General features: G+C 42.4%; 1 protein-coding gene across 1 annotated transcript in view; it reads left to right on the forward strand.

Annotated features, from left to right (window-relative positions):
• Positions 1-26,332, forward strand: part of ATP8B4 (ATPase phospholipid transporting 8B4 (putative)) — a 397,315-nt gene that overhangs the window by 358,109 nt on the left and 12,874 nt on the right. The window contains exons 22-24 of the mRNA XM_044279613.1: positions 5,394-5,577; positions 7,247-7,470; positions 20,271-20,354. Coding sequence (XP_044135548.1) covers positions 5,394-5,577; positions 7,247-7,470; positions 20,271-20,354 — 492 coding nt within the window. The remainder of the gene's footprint in view (positions 1-5,393; positions 5,578-7,246; positions 7,471-20,270; positions 20,355-26,332) is intronic.

The following is a 26,332-nucleotide window of genomic DNA, read 5'->3' on the forward strand; positions in this document are numbered from 1 at the left end:
GGTATTTGTAATTGTTCCCTGCTTCCATTTAGATACCATCTCAATTTGTGTCGCTATGTAATATGCTTTAACATTAGGTAATCCTATACCTCCAGACAATTTATGTCTAGTAAGTAGTGAATATGCTATCCTAGGTTTTCAGCCCACCCAGATAAATTGTGAGATGCAGTGTTGGATGTCCGTGAAAAATCTGTCCGGGACCGTACGGAATAGGTATAGTAATTTAGGCAATAGTAACATCTTAAAGGCTGCGATTCTCCCTGTCCATGATATTTTAGATTTAGATAGTCGGGATGCTTCTTCTCTGATAGTTGATAGCATAGGGAGATAGCTTTGTCTATATAATTGGCCAAGTGAAGGGGAGATATTTGTACCAAGATATCCAATTTATCTGTCTGCCAATCTAATGGAAAATAGGTTTTCAGGTATTCTATGGAGGAGGGAGTAAGGGACACTGGCATGGCCTGTGATTTGTTGTATTGAGTTTGTACAGAGATATTTGCGCAAATTGTTGGATCCACTCCCGTGCTTTAGCCAGAGAATTCACGGGATCTGACAGTGTCAATATCACGTCATCAGCATACAAGTAAATGGTTTGATCTTTTTTCCCTATTTGTATACCTTTTACGTCTGCTCTAAGAAGAGCTGCTAATGGTTCCATACACATTATGAATATTAGCAGGGGAGAGGGGGCAACCCTGGCGAGTGCTATTAGTGATAATAAAACTGTCTGACAACATTCCATTTGTTAGCACCTTAGCTGAGGGGGCCGAGTATAAAGCCTTTGTAGTTTTTAATGAAACCCACTTGATCTTCATGGATCAGTTCCGTTAGGATAGGGGCTAGTCTATTGGCTATTATTTTGGCATACATTTTTAAATCAGTGTTAAGGAGTGATATAGGGAGTTTTGGGGTCTGTCTGGGTTTTTACCAGGTTTGGGTAGTGTGACGATCAAGGCTTCCTGATTTTCTCTTGGTAATAAACTCTCAACTATAGGTTTTTTTGACATATTTGCTGCAGGGCAGGAGATAAAAGATGCATGTATGTTTTATAATATTCTCCCGGAAGTGCATCTGGTCCTGGGGATTTGTTGGAAGGGAGGGCTCGTATGGCTACTGTGATCTCCGTTAAGGAGATGTCTGTTTAATTCCTCTAGTTGCACTTTGGTGAGAGATTGGCTTTTTGCAAAAATGCTTGAATGTCAGATGGAGAGGGTTGTGACGTGAGTTAGTTGAGTCAAGGAGGTAAGGTATGTGAGATTTTTAGTCGCATTGCCAACAGTTTGCCTGCCTTATTATTTTGTGAGTAGTATCTCGCTTTAGTATAGAACAAATAATTATTGTACTCTGCTAGTAAGTGACCCCTTAGCTGAATTCGGAGAGTATGGAGCTGTGTTTTATGTGACTGAGTTTGAGAGGTTTTGTTCTGGGATTCAAGTCTTTGTAGATCTTGAAGTAGGGATTGCATTTTTTGGGTCCTTTGTTTCTCCACTACATGGCTGAGTTTTAGAATTGAGCCTCTGATAACCGCTTTATGAGCATTCCAAAGGCAGGACAGGTTATTAACTATGAAAATATGTTTTTATGTCTTGTTGAATAGTTTCTTTATGGACTGGGTGGGAGAAAAGATGTGAATTACATTTCCAGATTGAGGCTGGGAAGAATTTGAATTATTGTTATTGTGACTGGAGCATGGTCTGACCATGATATGGTGCCAATTGAGGTTGCACTAGTCATCAAGAGAGCGTCCCTGTCAACCAGTATGAAGTCAATTCTAGAGTAAGGCCTCATGCACACGACCGTTTTTTTTTTAGGTCCGCAAAAACGGGGTCCGTAGATCCATGTCCGTTTTTCCTTCCGTGGGTCTTCCTTGATTTTTGGAGGATCCACGGACATGAAGGAAAAAGTCGTTTTGGTGTCCGCCTGGCCGTGCGGAGCCAAACGGATCCGTCCTTACTTACAATGCAAGTCAATGGGGACGGATCCGTTTGACGTTGACACAATATGGTGCAATTGCAAACGGATCCGTCCCCCATTGACTTTCAATGTAAAGTCAGGAGTCCCTATTATACCATCGGATCAGAGTTTTCTCCAATCCGATGGTATATTTTAACTTGAAGCGTCCCCATCACCATGGGAACGCCTCTATGTTAGAATATACCATCGGATTTGAGTTACATCGTGAAAACTCATATCCGACAGTATATTCTAACACAGAGGCGTTCCCACGATGATGGGGATGATTCAGGTTAGAATATACTACGAACTGTGTACATGACTGCCCCCTGCTGCCTGGCAGCACCCGATCTCTTACAGGGGGCTGTGATCCGCACAATTAACCCCTCAGGTGCCGCACCTGAAGGGGTTAATTGTGCATATCATAGCCCCCTGTAAGAGATCAGGGGCTGCCAGGCAGCAGGGGGCAGACCCCCCCCCCCCCCTTCCCAGCTTGAATATCATTGGTGGCCAGTGTGCCCCCCTCCCTCCCTCTATTGTATTAATATCATTGGTGGCCAGTGTGCGGCCCCCTCCCTCCCTCTATTGTATTAATATCATTGGTGGCCAGTGTGCGCCCCCCCCCCCCCCCCTCCCTCTATTGTATTAATATCATTGGTGGCACAGTGTGCGGCCTCCCCCGGCCCCCCTCCCTCCCTCTATTGTATAAATATCATTGGTGGCACCAACTTGAATGGGTCCGTGAACCGTTGTCCGTCAAAAAAATAGGACAGGATACACTGATCATGGAGGCGGATGACAAACGGTGCATTTTCCGAGTTTTCAACGGTCCCATTGAAAGTCAATGGGTCCGCAGAAAATCACGGAAAACGGAACAACGGCCACATGTGCACACAACGGTCGTGTGCATTAGGCCTAACTGTTATGAGGTGCTGAAAAAAAATATATATTCTCGTGCAGTGTTCTCCATGAATCGTATAGGCCCTCTGTCCACAAAAGTTTCCCTAGTGGTTATGTAGATGTACCCTGGGAAGGAGTGGTTGTGTCCAGGCTTGGGTTTAGTATGCGATTAAAGTCTCCAAGGACAAAAAGCTTGCCTTGCTTCATTTTGTGTATATGTTTGAGCAGCTTTTTACAGAACCGTACTTGTCATTTGTTTGGGGCATAAATCGCGGTTAAAGTATACACTGCGTTATTAATGGAGCATACTAATATCACGTATCTACCCTGGACATCAATATGTTGCTCTATCAATTGAAAGGCTACTGTGTTTCTAACTGCAATTAGGATCCCTCTGGCTTTATATACAAAGTAGGACTGGAACACTTCTGGAAATCCACAGTGTTTGATGCGGTGTGCATCTTTAAGAATAATATGGGTTTCTAGAGCACAAAAATATTGTGCTTCAGACCACTTCTGCGCCCTTTTATGAGGACTATTAAGTCCATTGACATTTAGTGACGTTATGCGCAATACCATGGTGGTTCAATGAGGGGGTGATGGCTCATCAGGATTTCCAGTGGGACCAGTGCCATTTCAGTGGTCTCTCTTGGTTCCTTGTCCTCCACATATTGCATCTTAGACATCTGGCATAATAACAAGACATGAAAGTAAACCGTGTTAACATGGTAAGAAAAACTACTATGTCGCCTATTTGTCAAGCAGGTTTTAGGTCCGTCTTGCCAAAGTAGCGGGTTGTGAGAACTTATCCTGTAACTCGGATGGTTTGAGTCTCTCTGTTCAGTCTCCATCCCGTAGGGTTGGGGGGAAAGTTCTACCTGAACTGTGTCAGGGTCGCACCGACCAACACCTAAAAGGAAAGAAGAAGATAGAGCAACTGCGCTGCTCCATTAGATTATCTTGATGTTCTATGCCAGTCCAGAGTCGCGTGCTGGGGAGAGGGTCTCCGTCTTGGGTCCGGTGAAATCTTGATTTGCATGCTTTTGAAGAAAGATGGCTCCTTCTGCTGGGGACTGGATCACATGCAGGTGGTTGTTGTGCTTGATAAGTAGACGTGTGGGAAAACCCCATCGGTACAAAATGTGATGCTCTTTTTGCTTAAGTGATCTGTGTAAATTCTCTTCGCAGTTGTAGGGTCATTGCGGACAGATCAGAGTAGAGTGTGACTGCCTGATATGGTGCAGACAATTGGGGATTTTTTTCTGCTTGGAGCAGCTGTTCCTTGATATAAAAATAAAAAAAAAAAGTGTATTCGAGCAAGTACATCTTTTGGCACCGATTCATCAAGGTTTTTTGGGTTCTGCAACTCTATGGATTTTGTTGATAATGAGGTCTGCTGGTTATGACTGTAGCAGGAGGGCTTTGATAATTGACTGTAAGTAAGTCGGAAGGTCCGTTGGTAGTACAGATTCAGGCACCCCTCTCAATTTAACGTTATTCTGGCGTGACCTATCCTCAAGGTCCGCCATCTTTGTTTGTAGTGCTTTCAATTCATACTCTAAACCATAATCTGCGTTGATTAAATCATTATGTGAGGAGACCATTTCTCCCATCTTTGTTTCCACATGTTCTACTCTATTTTCGACTTCCTTGACTGCTTTATTAATCAGTGTAATGATCTCCTTCATTGTTGCGTGTAAGGATTGTCTAAGGGCCTGAAGCATGGTTTTAGGGGAAAGCTTTGTGACTGCCTTCTCTGACACCGGCAGTTTATCAAACATATTAGAGGGGTCAGGTTCAAGGCTAGCAATGTCAGAGGATTCGCTGCCTGAAGCCCCGGCTGATTCTATGATGTTATGCAGCTCTTGTGGCTATGAGTTACTTATTTGTTCGCTCCCCACCCGTTGTGAGTTAAGTCCAAGATGGCCGCTGCCTCGTGCTGTGAACTCACCCTGAGAGCTATATGCCGGGCTCCTCAGGGATTTTCCCCCACTGCGGGTGTCCGGAGGTTCTGATCCGCTGCGGCGCCTAAGTGGGATGTGTAGTTCACCTCCTTCCACTGTTGGAGCTGGTTCCAAAGCCAGAGATGAAGTCTGTGATGCCATATTCATGCACTCTGAATCTTGGTGCTGAGAAAAGTAGAAGTCCGATATCTTCTTCGGACCTGTGATGGTTTTCCTCCGTTTAGGCATCTTAGACGGTAAGGAGGTCTCAAATATATGCGGTATTCTCTGTAGTTTGCGGGTATTCAGTTGCTTTAAAGGTGCTGGTCTGGGAGAGCTGCAAGCTCAGGCGGCCATCTCCTCACGCAGGCCACGCCCCCCATTGATGACCTATCTTAAGGATATGTCATCAGTATCTGGAGCCTGAAAAATCCCTTTAATATGTATGTTTAGCTGAAAACGCAAACATACATGCTTATATACCTACGGGTGCGGTTTTATGCCTATCTGCTGTAGGGACTATTACTTGCTACCACCTGCTTTGTCACAAAAATGTAATGTTCAAATGTAAGAACTGTATTATTTTCTTTACAGGCCCATGCCCTGGAAGCCGATATGGAGAAGGATTTTTTGGAGATTGCATGCATATGCAAGACTGTGATCTGTTGCAGAGTGACTCCCCTTCAGAAAGCTCAAGTGGTTGAATTAGTGAAGAAGTATAAAAAAGCGGTCACTCTGGCCATTGGAGATGGTGCTAATGATATCAGCATGATAAAAAGTAAGCTGAAAGCTGTCCATACTGAATTTGTTATTATTCATGCTTTAGTTTAAAGGCCAAAACTGTACAAACCATGGATGTGCCAACTGCCGGGCCTTTAACTTTTTTCAAAATGGCGGCAATCCTAATATTTACCCAAGTGACTACCACCACGGCTTCTCTCGTCTACGCCAGCACTGAAGCACTTGGTGTATGCACAGATACAGGAGATAATGCTGACTGTATTTGTGCATATGCTGAATGCTTTCAGCACCAGTGCAGAAGAGGATAGAGCCGAGGATGCAGACACATGAGTAAATCTCATTACCACTGCCATCTTGGAAGCATTGTATATATTGGTTATGGGCAGCAGGGGGGCTTCAGCATACATGCTGCCAGAAGAAATGATCAGTTATGGTTTCATATGTTATTACACTTAAGTTTAGTGTGTCATCAGAAAGTGTCCAACCCTTCTATAGAGCACTCCCATTCAAAAAAAAATCTACATGGAAAGACACTGGGAAAATATTGACATTTGAAACAATATTTTCAGTGGTAAATTCTGCAAAGAACAACTGCCAAAAAAGGGGGTTAGTCAACACATCCCAATGTGCAGGTGCACACTCTTATGGCTAGAAACATACAGTAAAAAAAAGACAATGTAGCAGCCCTCTGCACACACAAAGTACAATAATGCCATAATTATAGAAAACATTCTGGTGCTAATGCTACATTTATTTAGCAAATTTAAGATTCTTGGTAATTTTGTACAAAATGATTAGGTTCTCATCTTATAGAGATCACCTTGACGTTTGGCAGGCGGGCCCAAACACCAAATCCTACCTGTTACATAGGGGGCCTTAATGGCCACAATGAAATTCAGGGACAGCAGGTTCCACATGCATGCTGGGTCCACTCTACTTTTTACAATTTTTGGTGCCATAACGGCCTCCATTAAATCCAGGGATGCAGGTACCAACATGCATGCTGAGCCCACTCTATACCTCTCCTGGTGCTAAATGGCTTCCAATAAATACAATGAGGTATTGCACACCTGACTAGCCTGTCTGCCCCATAGGCTGATTTTAATTAGAGTAAGTATAAAGCTGTAGCCTGCTCTCATTGTATTTATTGGAAACCATTTGGCACCAGGAGAGGTACAACCTTACATAGTAGCCCCAGTTACAGGAGAAACCAGCAATAAATAAAAATAAATGTAATTTTAAATGCCCCCCAAAGGTCTTATATGACCTTATGGGGGGGGGGCACAAAGTGTAAAATAAAAACAAAATAAAAAATAATTGAAAAACACCACCACAGCTTCTATCCCCGCTCCTGGCGGCCATAATTCACACATCCTATATATCAAAATGACTGTTATGCAAAGCTGACATAATATACAGTAAATGAACATTTTAGTTGGCCAGGAAGGGGTTACATGGCCTGTTCTTGAACTAGTTAAAATAGATAATCTGTGGCTTTTCCATGCAGAATTCAGCGCAGTAATGTGCAACGTGTTCATTATTCTTTTCTGGAACCTAAGAATTGGTTATAAAACTTAACTTTGAATAAATTATAGCTGTAACTGTATTTCACAGAGATGTCTGAAAGTGTGGTATTTGATTATCACAAATCAATTTTGAATTTTATTTCTTTGCTAATTATTTCCTTCTTTTTTTTGTGATTGCAGGTGCTCACATTGGTGTTGGCATCAGCGGACAGGAGGGCATGCAAGCAGTTTTAGCCAGTGATTACTCTTTTGCTCAGTTTAGGTACCTACAAAGACTGTTGCTGGTTCATGGGCGCTGGTCGTACTTTCGAATGTGCAAATTTCTTTGCTATTTCTTCTACAAAAATTTTGCCTTTACATTAGTGCATTTCTGGTTTGGATTCTTCTGTGGGTTCTCAGCACAGGTGGGTGATAATATTGTGTAATGCAAAATATATGTTCAGATTACAAGCAGAAGTATACTATAATAGTCTATAATGATCAGCTGTATTATGAAAATGTGTGAGTTGTCAATTACCATTTTATAGCATACTGCATACTGTGGTACAGTGATCCTCTTCCTTGTCCAAGCGATTGGCTTACACAGAAACAGAAGCTTGCTGAGTGATTAACTGATACCACAAAACAGTTTCCCCAGCTCCTGGCAATCAGCTGTACTTGCCGGAGAATCCATGTCAGGTCTTGCCACTGCTGGGTAAATGTATCACATGCTGGCTATTCAAATGTATGGTCACATGTAATACATAGATGCACTGGGTCTTTGAGAGAGTGAAAGCGGATTTTACATGTCTGCTCTATTCTGGCTAGTAGAAGAGGGGCCCTAATAGGGCATATTGATAGAGTTTGTCCTTGCAAGCCAACTCAAGCATTCCATTTGTCCCGGAAACCTATTGAATAAGCTATATATTATTAATCAAAATTCCATGTATCAGGAAATTCCATGTTCTGTGCACCTTGCATCAATTGTGACAGTCACAGATCCGGGGTAAACTCCAATAAAACATATTTATAGTAAATACTGTAACAGCTTTGCATGTAAAAGCAGCAGATGCAACAGCATCGCCACACTACTATTTCAGTTATTGGAAAAAAATAATTAAAGCAATTGATTGGTTTTCCATTAATAAATGTTCAACTTAAGAGTAAGTGCCCTTTGAAAAAACTTTTGATATGTCATAGTGAGTGCTAACCCCATTCCACCCCCTCCACCCCCAACTGCTAAAATGAGGAGTAAGAAAATTATTAATATTACATTATCATGTAATATTATTATTATTGAACATTATTTCATTTAGGTCCATAATTTTAGTTGAGGATGAAGATATGTCCGAACATGCCTTCAGCCTTTAATTCTACAGCTATACCATAGCATGTTCAAAAAAGAACCCCCAAAGCATATAAAAATATATAAAGACATTGAAAGGGTTTTCAAAGACAAAGCGGGTCCCTCAAAGCTCCTTAATTACACAGTGCACACCTGTGGGAGAAAGTTTGTAATACACTTAAGCCTCGTGCAGACGTCCGTGGAACACGGTCTGTGAGATACCGGACTGGCATTGCAGGAGCGCACGGCGTAATTGGTTGCTATGAAGCCGTGCGCTTTGTGCCGCTGCTGCTGTACAGTAATACACTTCTCCCCTGTGCTGCTGAGGGAACATGGATTGCGCTGAGAGCAGCGCGATCCTTGTTCCCGATTCATTATCGGCAAAATAGATACCGATAACTTTGAAAATCCTGAATATCCGCCGATAATATCGGTAAAACCAATAATCCCTACTGACCACCACAGAGGAGCATCCTCTAGGAAGGGTGTTCTGTACTATGGTATTTGGTACAGTGGACCCTCATGTTACAATGCCCTCAGGATACAATATTTTCAACATACAATGATCTTCTCTGACCCCTATGTAAGTTGAAACTAGACTCAACATGCAATGCCTCAGACTGAGATCCAACCCATCAAGGGCACTTCTGTAGTGAAATAGCTGTATTAGTTACTACTGTAGTTAGCAGCTATTGCTGACTGTTACATGTAAGGACTTGTTTAATCTGTGTTAGTTATCTGCTTATTTTTCTTAAATCTTTATTTTCTTTTATCTTAGATAACATTTTGGGACGTGGAACCATTTACTCAAGTTACAATGGTTTCAACATACAATGGTTATCCTGGAGCTGATTAATATTGTAACTTGAGGGACCACTGTATTCTGGTGCAGTATTTTGTGCTGCAATGAGCCAAATAAAAAATTGAAGCACAATATACTGCTCCCTCTATCGTATTTCTCACCTTGCCTAATTGAGTTGCCACTGCCTATCATGTTGGCACCACCTTCTGTCAGTCTGGGCCTACCTACAACATAGGGCCACTTTTATTTTATTTTCCAGGGCCACTTTAAATTACCGATCTACCCCTGTTATGTAGTAAATTTTTATGTGACGCAGTATCAAATGCTTTGAAGAAGTCAAGATATAGAAAGTCCATTGTCTCACCCCGGTCAAGTTTACAACTTAGGCCTCTTTCACACTTGCGTTGTCCGGATCTGGCGTGTACTCCACTTGCCGGAATTACAAGCCGGATCCGGAAAAACGCAAGTGTACTGAAAGCATTTGAAGACGGATCCGTCTTCAAAATGCTTTGTGTTACTATGGAAGCCAGGACGCTATTAAAGTCCTGGTTGCCATAGTAGGAGCGGGGAGCGGCATACTTTCCATCCGTGCGGCTCCCGGGGCGCTCCAGAGTGACGTCAGAGCGCCCCATGCGCATGGATGACGTGCCATGCGATCACGTCATCCATGCGCCTGGGACGCCCTGACGTCACTCTGGAGCGCCCCGGGAGCCGCACGGATGGTAAGTATGCTGCTCCCCCGCTCCCCGCTACACTTTACCATGGCTGCCGGGACTTTAGCGTCTTGGCAGCCATGGTAACCACTCTAAAAAAGCTAAACGTCGCATCTGGCAATGCGTCGAAACGACGTTTAGCTTAAGGCCGGATCCGGATCAATGCCTTTCAATGGGCATTCATTCCGGATCCGGCCTTGCGGCAAGTCTTCAGTTTTTTTGGCCGGAGCAAAAAGCGCAGCATGCTGCGGTATTTTCTCCGGCCAAAAAAACGCTCCGTTCCGGAACTGAAGACATCCTGATGCATCCTGAATGGATTTCACTCCATTCAGAATGCATTAGGATAATCCTGATCAGGATTCTTCCGGCATAGAAACCCGACGACGGAACTCTATGCCGGAAGACAATAACGCAGGTGTGAAAGAGCCCTTACCTCTTCATAGAAACTGATTAAATTAGTTTGACATGACGGATCCCTCATGAAGCCATGCTGATATAATGGTATAAGCTGTTAACAGATGTTAAACTTACCGGCCTAGTTTCCGGTCTCTGTTTTGGACCCTTTTCGAAAATTCGCACCACATTTGCTAAGCGCCAATCCTGTGGAACGCTCCCTGTCAATATGGAGTCCTTAAATATCAGAAATAAGGGTCTGTCTATGACTTTACTTATCTTAGGATACAGGGATGTATGCCATCTGAATGTGGTGATTTGTCCATTTTAATCTTTTTAAGACATCGCTGGACTTTTTTAGTCAGACAGGGCTTTTTTAATGGGGAATTTACTTTTCCATTCTGCATTTCATCCGACAGTTTGTTTTCCTTAGTGAATACAGTGGAGAAAAAAATATTTAATAGATTCGCTTTATCCTCATTACTCTTCACAACACCTCCATCATTACTCTTTAAAAGGCCAACTCTTTGAGGTTTAAACTTTTTACCATTTATATAATTGAAGAACATTTTAGAGTTAGTTTTACTCTCTTTGGCAATGAATCTCTCTGTCTCCAGCTTGGCTGCTTTTATGTGTCTTTTACATTTTTTTCCCCTAGTTTTTCAATACTTCCTCACCACCTTCCTATTTTAGTGATTTAAATACTTTATTTTTATCATTCATTGCTCCCTTTTTCATTCGTATTTATCTACATAGTTTTTTTTTTCTTGTTTCCTATGTTTTTATTCCTATACTTTCACAATTAGAGTTTAGGATGCTTTTAAAAATATATTATTAAGGACATTGTGCCAGTTAGTGAGGCTAATGGCCTCTATTACCTGGTTAAATTCAGCTTTTTTGAAGTTCGGTATATTTGTGCCTCCCTAAAGAAAAACTCTTTTGTATGACAATTGGAAGGTTATTATTTTATAGTCATTATTTCCCAGGTGTCCCCCAACCTGCACTTCTGCTGTTCTGTCATGTCTATTGGTTAGTACTGAGTCCAGTATGGCTGTCCCTCTAGTTGGGTCCTGAACCAGTTGGGAAAGGTCTTTGGTTATTGGCAAGAAGCTGTTTCCTTTACGAGGTTTCCCAGTCTATATCTGGGTAGTGGAAGTCCCCTATAATAACAACCTCATTATGATATGCCGCCACATCTATCTCATTTACTAGTAGACTATCTGTGGACTCTGGTATATTAGGTGGTTTATAACAAACTCCCATCAGTATTTTATTATTGTTTTTGCCTCATGTATCTCTACCCACAGCGACTCCACATGTTCATGTCCCTCACTTAGATCTTCACTGAGTGTGGACTTTAGACAGGACTTCACATAAAGGCATACCACCACCCCCTCTCTGGTTTACACAATCCTTTTCTAAACAGACTGTAGCCCTGTGTGTTAACAGTCATAGCTATCATCCAGCCATGTCTCAGTTATTCTTCTTCAGACATTAGTGTATTTTTGACCTCCATCTTTATGGTTTTTGCCTTTTGGTAACTATATAGGTAAGGACAGCAGACTATGCTTTCCTATACAATGGGTCACAGTAATCAAAGTATACTGCCTGGTTAACATTGTAGCCAACGTATGCAAGTTTTTGACTGGTGGCATGCCTCAGAGACTTTCGTCAGAGGTATACATTGTGGAATACTCCTGATGCATACTTTTGTCAGGCTCTGAAGAAATGTTGAAACACTTGTCTGAGCTGTGAGAAGTCATAGATTTTCAGTCTCTCGTAAACAAGAATATTCAGGTTCATTGACAGCAATCAGAGATCTTGTAAATGGTAAAATGACCTCTTCAAGAATCTATCAAATACATCATATGAAAAAAAAAAGTGTTTTCTCAATTTTTCCAAAGTTGCTGTCCTGTTCTCACAACATGTACCCCCGGGGTCTATATGCAGTTCAACAGGCAGATACAGACGTGGACAAAATTGTTGGTACCCTTTGGTCAATGAAAGAAAAAGTCACAATGGTCACAGAAATAACTTTAATCTGACAAAAGTAATAATAAATTAAAATTCTATAAATGTTAACCAATGAAAGTCAGACATTGTTTTTCAACCATGCTTCAACAGAATTATGTAAAAAAATAAACTCATGAAACAGGCATGGACAAAAATGATGGTACCCCTAGAAAACACAGAACATAATGTGACCAAAGGGACATGTTAATTCAAGGTGTGTCCACTAATTAGCATCACAGGTGTCTACAACCTTGTAATCAGCCATTGGGCCTATATATATGGCTCCAGGTAATCACTGTGTTGTTTGGTGATATGGTGTGTACCACACTCGACATGGACCAGAGGAAGCAAAGGAAAGAGCTGTCTCAAGAGATCAGAAAGAAAATTATAGACAAGCATGTTAAAGGTAAAGGCTATAAGACCATCTCCAAGCAACTAGATGTTCCTGTGAGTACAGTTGCACATATTATTCATAAGTTTAAGATCCATGGGACTGTAGCCAACCTCCCTGGACGTGGCCGCAGGAGGAAAATTGATGACAAATCTAAGAGACGGATAATCCGAATGGTAACAAAAGAGCCTAGAAAGACTTCTAAAGAGATTCAAGGTGAACTTCATGCTCAAGGAACATCAGTGTCAGATCGCACCATCCGTCGTTGTTTGAGCCAAAGTGGACTACATGGGAGACGACCAAGGAGGACACCATTGTTGAAAACGAATCATAAAAAAGCAAGACTGGAATATGCCAAACTACATGTTGACAAGCCACAAAGCTTCTGGGAGAATGTCCTGTGGACAGATGAGACAAAAATCGAAGTTTTTGCCAAGGCACATCAGCTGTATGTTCACAGACGAAAAAATGAAGCATATCAAGAAAAGAACACTGTCCCTACTGTGAAACATGGAGGAGGCTCTGTTATGTTCTGGGGCTGCTTTGCTGCGTCTGGCACAGGGTGTCTTGAATCTGTGCAGGGTACAATGAAATCTCAAGACTATCAAGGAATTCTAGAGAGAAATGTACTAGCCAGTGTCAGAAAGCTTGGTCTCAGTCGCAGGTCATGGGTCTTGCAACAGGACAATGACCCAAAACACACCGCTAAAAACACCCAAGAATGGCTAAGAGGAAAAAATTGGACTATTCTAAAGTGGCCTTCTATGAGCCCTGACCTCAATCCTATTGAGCATCTTTGGAAGGAGCTGAAACATGCAGTCTGGAAAAGGCACCCTTCAAACCGGACACAACTGGAGCAGTTTGCTCATGAGGAGTGGGCCAAAATACCTGCTGAGAGGTGCAGATGTCTCATTGACAGTTACAGGAAGCGTTTGATTGCAGTGATTGCCTCAAAAGGTTGCGCAACAAAATATTAAGTTAGGGGTACCATCATTTTTGTCCATGCCTGTTTCATGAGTTTATTTTTTTACATAATTCTGTTGAAGCATGGTTGAAAAACAATGTCTGACTTTCATTGGTTAACATTTATAGAATTTTAATTTATTATTACTTTTGTCAGATTAAAGTTATTTCTGTGACCATTGTGACTTTTTCTTTCATTGACCAAAGGGTACCAACAATTTTGTCCACGTCTGTATCACCATTCTACTAGTTAATAAGATGAGACTTCTTTCTGTAATCTGTGGCTTTATTAACCGGCAGTAGATAAGGTAAACTATAGGAAAATGAACATACAAGAACTGAGTATACAGCACAATGTACACAAAACCAATACAAAAACATAAATAAATCCCTTACCGACGATGCTTTAGTAAGAGACACACAATGTGCAGCTGCTCCTTCCATGAGGTGAGGAGAAAAGAAAGCAGGAGCTTGTCTCTTTCCCAGAAAGCACTGTGAGCAGGAAGTCAGGTGACCTAATGAATATGCATAACTTAAAAAAGGCAGAAGATGCACTTACAGCTAAAGGTCACTAGATGGTGCTGAAGGCACACACATGAGCACTCACATTAACAAACTATGCAAAGAAGACAGTACAGTTGCCCTTACTCAACCTAGAAACTCTTCCAGAGGATCCTGCTTGCTGCCTTGGAGTTCTTTTGACAATGTGTGCCTATGTAGGTTGAATTTGTCTTGTTCTGGGTGTGTGGAACAGCTGGTATTAAGGCTTCTTGCAACCAGCCATAAAATTATAAACAGTTTTTCTTTAAATCTTGTGTGTATAAGGAAATGTTTTGCTCATTTATCTATAAATGCTATAATGATAACCTTTTTATGTCCTTAGCAACAGGTTGATTTTTTGCATTAACAGCATGGACTTCAGCACACTTTCTGTTTTTCGAGAAGAGACGAGTCGTCATTTGTTAGTGATAGCACCTAATAGGTTTAAACTGATCCCTACAAAGTCTGAAATTAATTATCCAATTTGGGAGAGAGCACTTTTTTGCCAAACTGTTTTAGGAGAAATATCTCTGTGGGTGGTTTTTATTGAAATTACATTGGTGTGCATCAAGAGCAGAGTCTGTCAGACACATATAAAGCTGGAACGGCCATCTTGGTCTGTACAAAAATAGAATTCTTGGCAGGCGCAGATGCATTTTATTGATTCAAAAAGACACCAAAATAGGCAAAATCACAAATAGATTCAGTGATACATTGTTAATGGTTGCATCACACTTCAACACTTGAGGTCTAAGAATAGTAGGCTATAAAATTAAATGGACATTATATTAAACCATGTTGTAAGTGTAAAAGAAATTGTACAATGTGATCACATTATCTCCTGTTTAGGTAAGTGTGGCCCTTAGGTCCTTTTGTGAAGAAAAAGAAAATGTATGAAAATATCAGTGATCTTTAATAAAGAAGCAACAATAAATTTAAATATCACACCCTAAAAAATACATATAACCACCACACTGCAAAGTCATCTTGAAAACAAAACAAAACCCTTATAACATTGATCTTATATATGTGGTCATTTTTCTCCATATTTCGTATCCTCAAAGGAGAGGAGACATTTTGTCTCAATGAAAGTTTTCAACTATGGATAAGGGACAATACAATATGTGCAGCGATGTCCAACTGTGGCTTTTCCCGACATTGGTGTTGTAATTTTGCAACAGCTTAATAGCCACAAGTTGGGGACTACTGGGTTAATAGGACTAACTATATTGTCAGCTGTACATACCAGTATGTCTATTGAAAAAAAAACAAAAAACGTTAAGGCCTCTTTCACACGGGCGTCATGTTTTTTGCCCGAATAAGATGCGGGTGCGTTGCGATTTTTCCGCACGAGTGCAAAACATTGTAATGTGTTTTGCATGCACGTGAGAAAAATCGGCATGTTTGACGTCACTCCGGTCATCACATGGTCCATCACATGATCTTTTACCATGGTGATGGATCATGTAGCGGACCATGTGATGACCGAAGTGACGTCACTACAGGTCCTTTTCCTGTACACAGCAAAGAAGAAGACAGAAGAGCTGCGCAAGCAAGTGGATTAAGGTGAGTTAAATTATTTCTTATTTTGTTTTAACCCCTCCAGCACTATTGTATTCTGTATTCAGAATGCTATTATTTTCCCTTATAACCATGTTATAAGGGAAAATAATAATGATCGGGTCTCCATCCTGATCGTCTCCTAGCAACCGTGCATCAAAATCGCATGGCATCCGCACTTGCTTGCGGATGCTTGCGATTTTCACGCAGTCCCATTCACTTCTATAGGGCCGTGAAAAACGCACAATATATAGCAAGCAAGTGCGGATGCGGTGCGATTTTCACACACAGTTGCTAGGTGACAATCTGGATGAGGACCCGATCATTATTATTTTCCCTTATAACATGAATACAGAATGCGTAGTACAATAGGGCTGGAGGGGTTAACATTTTTTTTAACTCACCTTAAGCCACTTGTTCGCGCAGCCGACATCTCTTCTGTCTTCTTTTGTGAGGAATAGGACCTTTGATGACGTCACTACGTTCATCACACGGTCCATCACATGATCCATTACCATGGTAAAAGATCATGTGATGGACCATGTGATGAGCGTAGTGACGTCATCAAAGGTCCGATTCCTCACAACAGAAGAGATGCCGGCTGCGCGAACAAGTGGATTAAGGTGAGTTAAATTATTTTTTATTTTTTTTAACCCCTCAAACCCTATTGTACTATGCATTCTTTATTCAGAATGCTATTATTTTCCCTTATAACCATGTTATAAGGGGAAATAATACAGTCTACACAACCTTGAACCCAAACCTGAACTCCTGTGAAGAAGTTCTGGTCTGGGTACCACATTCAGTTTATTATCACGCGCGTGCAAAATGCATTGCACCCGCGCGATAAAAACTGAACAACGGAATGCAATCGCAGTCAAAACTGAATGCAATTGCGTACCTGCTCGCGCGGGTTTGCCGCAATGCACCAGGACGCATCCAGACACGCTTGTCTGCAAGGGGCCTAAAGCTCTTTATACTTTTTTGTTTGTACAAAGTTGTATTGTAAAGCACATCCTGGCTTATGCTGGCCAAACATATGGCAAAAGGACACATTCTTGACAAATGTTAGCCATTAAAGTCTGTGGCTGCACTTGTGTATATTGGGAGATTATCCTAGCATATACACCACAGACATTGTGTAATCACGTTTTACATACATGCCTATGTCTCTTAGGGAGAAAACAATGCCATTTTGGACCTTTCAACTCTTTGTTGTTTGAAAAGTTTTGGTTGTCTTTAGAAAATCAGTCAAGTGACAGGCTATGTCACATTCATATTTTCAAACTAAGTGGCACAGAGACTTAATAAATAAAAAAATAAAGGTCTGAAAGGGTTTAAAATTAAAAAGAAGCATTAATCAACTCCACTGATGTGGCTCTGCTGCAGCCCCACTGCTCTCCCTGTTCTGACGAAACACAAGAAATACCGGGACAGACCCACTCAGCCAATCACTGGAATAGATGAGTTGGGTCCTTCCTGGCATTTTTGGCATGTGTTGCCGGAACCAGAAGTGTAGAGCAGCAGAGACAGGGGCAACATCACAATTTCAGCACCAAGAGATTGGTAAATGTGAGTAAGGCCAGTCAGTATTTGGTCAGTAATTTCCCGGAGTTATCCTGAGCCAAAACCTGGAGTCCTCACAGGTATAATGTATATTAGAAAGATTTGATCTTGTATTTTTGATCCAAATCTGGTTTTGGCTCACAATCACCGATGCAAATCACTGACCAAACACTGATTGTTTGAATAAGATCTAAGGCTTCTTTATTATTATTATTATATTTTTTTTATTAAAAAGTGTTTACCTAAGAAAAAACTTTCCACATGATCTTTTTCATGGAATTTATACCAAAGACTTGGTGCTAACACATTCCCAGATCTGCCTTATTGTTTGCAGACTGTAGTTGTTACTGTTGCATGCAGTCTAAATCCAGCCCTACTACTGCCAAATCTGACATTTTCTGCTTTAGGTTTTGTGTGTGTGGTAAATCCACAGCCTTTATGTATCAGGAAATAAAATCTGCAATGTAAATTAACCAGCGGTACAGCTTTGTAAATCTGCAGCATGTTAATTTACTTTGAAGATTTCCACCATGGAATTTACCATATGCAATCTGCAGCAAAATCCACAATAAATGCTTCTTCAGAAAATCTGCACTACTGCTCATTTAGACTTGTGTTACATAGTGACCATGTTGTGACTGTATAAAGACAATCCTATTTGAGGCACCATGGCCAACTATGACAATTCAGAAGAGTGTTGTTAATTAGTATCTGTAGGTAGCAAATTATTAGACAATTGCATAAACAATACTTCCATGATTTGTAGCTGTGGTGGGGAACCTTTTTGCTGCTGAGGGCCATTTGGATATTTATAATATCGTTGTGGGACATACAAAATTCTCAACTTAAAAATTTGCTATTTTGGTAAACATATACCGGTAACTGACTAAGGCTACTTTCACACTAGCTTTTTTGCTGGATCCGGCAGGGTTCAGCAAAAACGCTTCCGTTACTTATAATACAACCATCTGGATCCGGTTGTATTATCTTTAACATAGCCAAGGCGGATCCATCATGAACTCCATTGAAAGTCAATGGAGGATGGATCCGTTTTCTATTCTGGCAGAGAAAACTGATCCATCCCCATTGACTTGCATTTGGGTTATGCCGGATCTGTCTTGCTCCGCATCCCAGGACTTAAAGCAAACTACAACATGTTGCGGTTTGCTCTCCGGTATGGGAAGGCAACTAAACGGAACAGAAAGCATTTTTGAGCACTCCGTTCTGTTCAGATCAGTTTTGTCCCCATTGACAATGAATGGGGACAAAACTGAAGCATTATTTTTCCGGTATTGAGCGCCTAAGACGGATCTCAATATCAGAAAACTAAAACGCTAGTGTGAAAGTAGCCTAAGGAGTAAGTTACAGAAAATGATACCTGCATTATATAAATATATATATACATTATATATAGTACAGGTGCCTTTTTGGCCAAATATAGCAGTCTAGTTTTTAAGATAAGAATTTTATATATTTAGTTCTTTATTTGGCATTAATGACAGCCAAGTTCATCCCAGAGAGGGGTTCACCCAGCTTTCACTCTCCGTGCCTCTGTCCCTTCCTTTGTCCCTTTCTCAGCCTCAGATCTGCCCACACCTCCATCAGCTTCAAATCACTCTCCCATCAGACCCCCAAGCCTCAGATCAGACCCGGCCTCCATTAGCCTCAGATCAGCTCCCATCAGACCCCTAAAGTCTCCATCATCCTCAGATCAGACCCTCCCCAGCCTTCATTAGCCTCAGATCAGCCTCCCATCAGACCCTCCATTAGCCTCAAATCAGACCCCCAAAGTCTCCATCATCCTCAGATCAGACCCCCCAGTCTCTGATCAGACCCTCTTCAGCCTCCATTAGTCTCAGCTAAGACCCCCATTAGACCCTCCCCACCGTCCATTAGCCTCAGATCAGCCCCCACCCCAGCATTCAATCAAACCCCCCCAGCCTGCACTTCTTCAGATCGGACCCCCTATCAAACATTTAAAAAATATAAATAAACCTACTTTTCCAGCTCCAGATGACGATGCCACTGAGCAGGTTTACTCGCCATCCCTGGTCTTCTTCCCGCAGCACTGTACTCTTACCTGACGACACACAGCATCAGGTCATAGTGTGTGCCTACATGCACTACGTCCTGACACTGTACATGTCAGAACACAGAAGAAGACCAGGAAAGGTGAGTACCGCCAGCGCAGTGCTGTTCTCACCTTCCTGTCCTTCCCACATGCTAATAATGGAAGCGGGCATTATCATTTGCACTATATGCTATGACAGGGAGCTGGGGGTCACATGAAATGATCCCGCGGGCCGGAGGTTCCCCACCCCTGATTTATAGCATAAAATAACAGAGTCCCCCATGCCTGGTCAGATGACCAGTTTCAGAGTAGAATATTCAGAAGTGAAAGAGGTTATCCTATAAATGCAAAAAATGAAAATCAGACATCATATAGTGCATGACAATTTCTTTCTAGCAAATCTAGAACTAGTCCTGTACCTCACATGGATCCAGATATCTCCCCATTCATTGCTCTTCTAGATTTATATCAAGCTGGCAGCACAAGGGGGGGGGGGGGGGGTCTTTCCTGTTGCAGCTCAGGGGGCGTGCCCATGCTCTCCCTATCACAACTCAGAAGGCAGTTGAAGGATGAAACTGAGCATGTGCAGCCTTCTCAGTGAGCAGGTCATAGAAATGAGAAAAAGAACCAAGGGCAGATGGCGCTATACAGATACATTTTATTGAGTAACTCAGTAGCTATACAAACAATTTTAATTGCATGCAATTACAAAAGATACTGGTTTGAAAACTGTAGAATATTTTTCTTGGAGCAACCCCTTTAACCCATTCAGCAGAAACATTCATGTACCTGGACATTGCTTTATTTGATCATTATAGAAATATCTGCTTATCTGAAATTTCAATGTACCAACATTATTTTTTCACAGACCGTCTATGACCAGTGGTTTATTACACTTTTCAACATTGTATACACATCACTTCCTGTGTTAGCGATGGGACTTTTCGATCAGGTATGCTAATAACTTGTAACCTTACTTATTGAAATGAGATTGAATTTCCAGTCGAAATGAGGAGATACTGTACATTTATGCTGATTTTGTTATCTTTACCCATGACAGCACCACACAGATAGAGGATCTTGTTTATGCTTTTGCTTGTTTTTAGATTTATTAAAGAGGACCTTTCACTATTTCACTAGTTTACAAACTAAAAACTAACTATATCTGTGGGCAGAGCGGCGCCCAGGGGTCCCCCTGCACTTACTAGTATGTCTGGGCGCCGCTCCGTTCGCCCGGTATAGGCTCCGGTGTCTGCAGCTCCGTCTGTTGTACTGGACTTATTTTGTGTATTAGGCGTGTCCCTTGCTGCAGCGCTGGCCAATCGCAGCGCACAGCTCATAGCCAGGCTATTGTTTTCCAATAGACAATAGAAATAAATTACCTAGAGATAACATCTACTATAAATATTGAACCCAGATCAGTACAGGAGATTGTATTTGAGGGGTTGGAGGGCCGTCACCTTAAGGCCTCTTGCACATGACCATTTAGATTTTTAAGTATTATGTGGTCCGCAAAAAATATGTCCGTGTGCATTCAGTTTTTTGTGGAACGGAACAGCTGGCCCCTGATAGAACAGTACTATCCTTGTCCATTATGCGGACAATAATAGGACATGTTCTATCTTCGAACGGAAATACAGAAACGGAAGGCATACGGGGTACCTTCAGTTTTTTGCGGATCCATTGAAATGAATGGTTCCGTCTACAGTCTGTATACGGAACGCAAAAAACGGAACGGAAATGGGGAAAAAAAAAAACCGCTTGTGTGCAAGAGGCCTAAGGCTGTGTTACACTGGTCGATATTTTGGCCGATAATCGCTGCTGCCGATTTCCCGAAGAAAGAGCAAATGCACATTGGGAATTATATCTTTATGCTCTGAGTGTATTTGGAAAGGTTGTGTCTGAAATGGCCTATATCCGGGAGAATAAGATTCTTTTGATAAAATATCTAGATTATTTTATAATAGTAGTAAGTTTGGAAGTAGTGTGCAAGGAGGCAGCATCCAGAGTATCCTTTATTCCAGGGGTGCACAACTTTTTTCTGGTTGGGGGCCACTCTGTCAGCCTGAACCAATTCTAAGGGCTGGAAATAAAACCTAAAGGTATTGCCAACTATAATACTATTATACTAATTATGGCATATTGTACATACAGTATATGTCATAAATGTCTAGTTACACTTCTAATACTCCCATCTAATGGGAGAATACATGAAAGATACATAAGATATATGTGAGCAGCCACAAGGCATAGACATACATGGCTGTTACCAGATGGTTGGGGGCCGCACAGAATGGTATCGAGGGCTGCATGTGGCCACCGGGCCGCAGGGTGTGCGCCCCTGCTCTATTCTAACAAAGGAAGGGGGTGACCCTGGGGGCGTCAGAGTGGGGACGGGAAGGTCCAGGGGGGCCAGTGCTCCCCCAATATACCTAAAATGACACCCCCAATAGAAATAACTCGGCTAAAGCTCCCGAGCACAGATCAGAATAAAGAACAAATGGAGCTCAAAACACCAGGATAGAAATTATTATAAATATTTATTTATATCATAAAAGGACATCAGGGTTACATATAACAAAATGCAATGGGACAGGGACAAGAAAAGAGCAGGGAAAAAATGGCTAACAGCGCCACCCTGGATGGGGGGCTCTGGTCATGAATATAGAAAGGTGTAGTCAGCGGGATGAGTACACGGTAGTACAGATAAATAGTAATGGCATAATAGCACCGCAGATACACAATAAATACAGTGATGGAGGTGAGTCCAAAGATGTAAAGAGAGGGAAATGGATCAAGGTGGAGAAACCCATGCACCAAGGAGCAAGAGCATCCGGTTTATAAGTCAATGCCTAACAGCACAATGGAGATCCATGTGGAACAAAACCGGAATGCACATAATAAGATGGAACTCACCACAATAACAGACCAAGAGGAGACCAGCCAGGATGGCGCTACCCCAACGCGCGTTTCGGCGTACCTTCGTCAGGGGGTAGCGCCATCACTGAGGATCAGACATTTTAAAATCATTGTAAACCAATCACACGCCAGCACTTGCTCGTCCCCAGGTGTGTTGTCTCCAGGCGCGCAATCACTCCGGACCGGCCACATCCGGACACCCCGAGCCCGGCGTCAGATCAAGGACCCGCCCCCCACGTGACGGAGCACATGATCGGGCGGGGATGATATATAGACGCACAGGCTCGGGGCGCCGGAGGCGGCCCCAGATGATGCGTGCACGCATCACACTAGGGGAGGAGCTACAGACACCCGTCTGCTGAGATCGATGCCCAAAGCTGAAGGCACTCTTGCACACAAGAGCGGAGGACGGGGAGGGACCAGAGGGAAGGGGAAAAGAGCAAGAAAATAGAGAAGAGGATGCCAGGCACTATGGGTGGACGACCAGTGTAATACCTACTTAAGTGAGTGTAATAACTCAGATATATGTGGTAACATGCCCAGTATAATGAGTGGCACCCATTGGTATACACATGTGTAAAAGAATATACCATGATTAATAAATACAAGTAACAACTGATGCAGTACATAAAGTGCAAGTGCATCTATGCACTTGCACTTTATGTACTGCATCAGTTGTTACTTGTATTTATTAATCATGGTATATTCTTTTACACATGTGTATACCAATGGGTGCCACTCATTATACTGGGCATGTTACCACATATATCTAAGTTATTACACTCACTTAAGTAGGTATTACACTGGTCGTCCACCCATAGTGCCTGGCATCCTCTTCTCTATTTTCTTGCTCTTTTCCCCTTCCCTCTGGTCCCTCCCCGTCCTTCGCTCTTGTGTGCAAGAGTGCCTTCAGCTTTGGGCATCGATCTCAGCAGACGGGTGTCTGTAGCTCCTCCCCTAGTGTGATGCGTGCACGCATCATCTGGGGCCGCCTCCGGCGCCCCGAGCCTGTGCGTCTATATATCATCCCCGCCCGATCATGTGCTCCGTCACGTGGGGGGCGGGTCCTTGATCTGACGCCGGGCTCGGGTGTCCGGATGTGGCCGATCCGGAGTGATTGCGCGCCTGGAGACAACACACCTGGGGACGAGCAAGTGCTGGCGTGTGATTGGTTTACAATGATTTTAAAATGTCTGATCCTCAGTGATGGCGCTACCCCCTGACGAAGGTACGCCGAAACGCACGTTGGGGTAGCGCCATCCTGGCTGGTCTCCTCTTGGTCTGTTATTGTGGTGAGTTCCATCTTATTATGTGCATTCCGGTTTTGTTCCACATGGATTTCCATTGTGCTGTTAGGCATTGACTTATAAACCGGATGCTCTTGCTCCTTGGTGCATGGGTTTCTCCACCTTGATCCATTTCCCTCTCTTTACATCTTTGGACTCACCTCCATCACTGTATTTATTGTGTATCTGCGGTGCTATTATGCCATTACTATTTATCTGTACTACCGTGTACTCATCCCGCTGACTACACCTTTCTATATTCATGACCAGAGCCCCCCATCCAGGGTGGCGCTGTTAGCCATTTTTTCCCTGCTCTTTTCTTGTCCCTGTCCCATTGCATTTTGTTATATGTAACCCTGATGTCCTTTTATGATATAAATAAATATTTATAATAATTTCTATCCTGGTGTTTTGAGCTCCATTTCTTCTTTATTCTGATCTATTCTAACAAAGCTTGGATGGATTATGTACCACAAAAAGTCAAGACCTACTTCCATGAAATACTTTCCTGGTTATCATTCTGGATTCTTACTTCCAAAGATGTCTGCTTCCAAAGGAAAAAAGTGAAAATTCAATGCCTAGAAATGTCAATTCTAGGTGTTTAATGGCTTCTACATGGCGCTCAGTATCATGCTAAAGACCTGTAGTGGAAGATCTTTTCAGTCTGGGACAAGAATATGGGTCTCCTGGAAAGAAAAGTCAGAGTATCTGAAAATACTCTGGAAAAGGTGAGATAAGGATCACAACTGTAGAACCTGTCCCAGGGAGTCCCCTGGAGAATATCCAGCCAGGTGACTATTACCATGAGGCAAGTCCCACAAGTGCTTCAGGGGCAATGGACTAAAATAATATGATGGTAGTCAAGGCCCAACGTAGCATCCCCAGATTCACAGCCTCCACTTGACTCTCTCAAATTTGAAATGCAGCTGCTAGCTTGGAAACTGTTTTCTAATTATTAAAGAGCAGAAAGAAGATAACTCTATACCAGGATCTGGAGAAAATCTTTAGTGTCTGTCCCTATTATAGTAAAAAGAGGACAACAGCAGGGTGCCTTTTATGGTCATCTACAACCATAGTGTGAATATCTTTGGGAGAATTGCTTCCGATCTCCAACCAATATTCCACAACAAGATAACAGACTGAAGCATGTTTTCAAACATCGATCTCTCCTCTCCTTCAAGCAACCACCAGACTTACCACATCTTATCAACGGACACCGTCCACTTACCCAACACACAACCGGACTACAAAATCACTGGCACTTTCTCATGTGCATCCTCCAATGTGGTGTACATGATACAATGCACAAAGTGCCCCAATGACTGCATCTATATTGGAGAAACCATGCAGAATCTCTGTTCTAGTATGAATTTACATAGGCACACAGTAAAAGAAAAACTGTACACACCTGTGGGGATACACTTCTCTAGACCAGACTACAGTATCATAGACTTAAATGTGGTTTTAAGACGGGCAGGGAGAAAAAGATCTAGACATTTTTCATTGATAACATTCCAGTCATTACTTACACCTGGGTTTATGACTCCTTACATCGACTCCCTTCCTCCCACTCCCAATTAGGGTGCTGGCACACAGTGCAGTTCTAACATGTATTCAGGATGCAGTTTGCAATTTAGCCAATTTATCAGCCTCATTATAGTGGAAATTATTTCATTAATTTCAGCTAGCTACAATAAAAAACTGCATCTTGAATGCATGTAAGAACTGCACTGTGTGCCAGCACCCTTAGAAAAAAAACTCCAAATCTCTTAGATTCCTTAAGGTAGATTTACACTGCCCAATAATCAGGTAGATTATCAGGAACGAACGTTCCTATGAACGCTCATTCCTGTCAATCTGCCCATCTAAATGTGCCGCTGATCGAAATGCTCATAAATCGGGTGATCCTTTCATTCGTGCAGGCACTCCAATTATTGTTTTTGGGCAGCAGATTGTGCTGTCTAAAACAGTCCTCTACTGTCTACAAACTATAATTCTGTATGGGGACGAGCGATCACAATAGCGATCGTTCGTCCTCATATAGTGAAGGAGAGCGCTACATATCTCCTTTCAGACCGCCTAACGCACGGATGCGTCTTGGCGGCGGTCAATTCATTCCTCCTGGACGCATCCGTGCGTCATCTCGCGAGACGCGAGATTTCGGTCTGAGCCGGCCCCCGCATGCGCATTGCGGGCCGGCAAAAGTTAAAGAACATTTTCGTCACCAGCCTGCCAGTCAATGATCGTTGCTGGCAGGCTGGCGATTTTCAAAAACTCAAATCGGAAGCCATCTAACACCTTATATTTATAAATATAAGGTGTTAAATGGCTTCTCTGCTCCTCTGCTGGTCCTTTTGCGTCGGTTGGTCTCAGCAGAGGAGCAGGCATCACAGTGAGTAGCCACCAAACACCATACTTAGCCCCAGATCACCCCCCATCACCCCAATTAACCCCTTGATCACCCCTGTCAATCACCTAGTGAAAGGGAAAAAAGTGATCAGTGTAAACTGTCACTTTTTTTTTCACTGGTATTGACTGATAGGTTTTAGGATAGTTTAGGCCCCTTGGTTAGGTAGTTAGCGTCGGTTAGCGCCCAGCCCACCGCACCGCAGTCACTTATTTGCTGATTAGCGTATCGCTAATCAGCTTTTGTACTTTTATAGTATCTGTAAGTGATCAAAACTGATCACAGTCAGATCTATAATAGTATTAGTGTCACCTTAGC

Source organism: Bufo gargarizans, chromosome 2, assembly GCF_014858855.1.
Source record: "Bufo gargarizans isolate SCDJY-AF-19 chromosome 2, ASM1485885v1, whole genome shotgun sequence".
Lineage (NCBI taxonomy): Eukaryota > Metazoa > Chordata > Amphibia > Anura > Bufonidae > Bufo > Bufo gargarizans.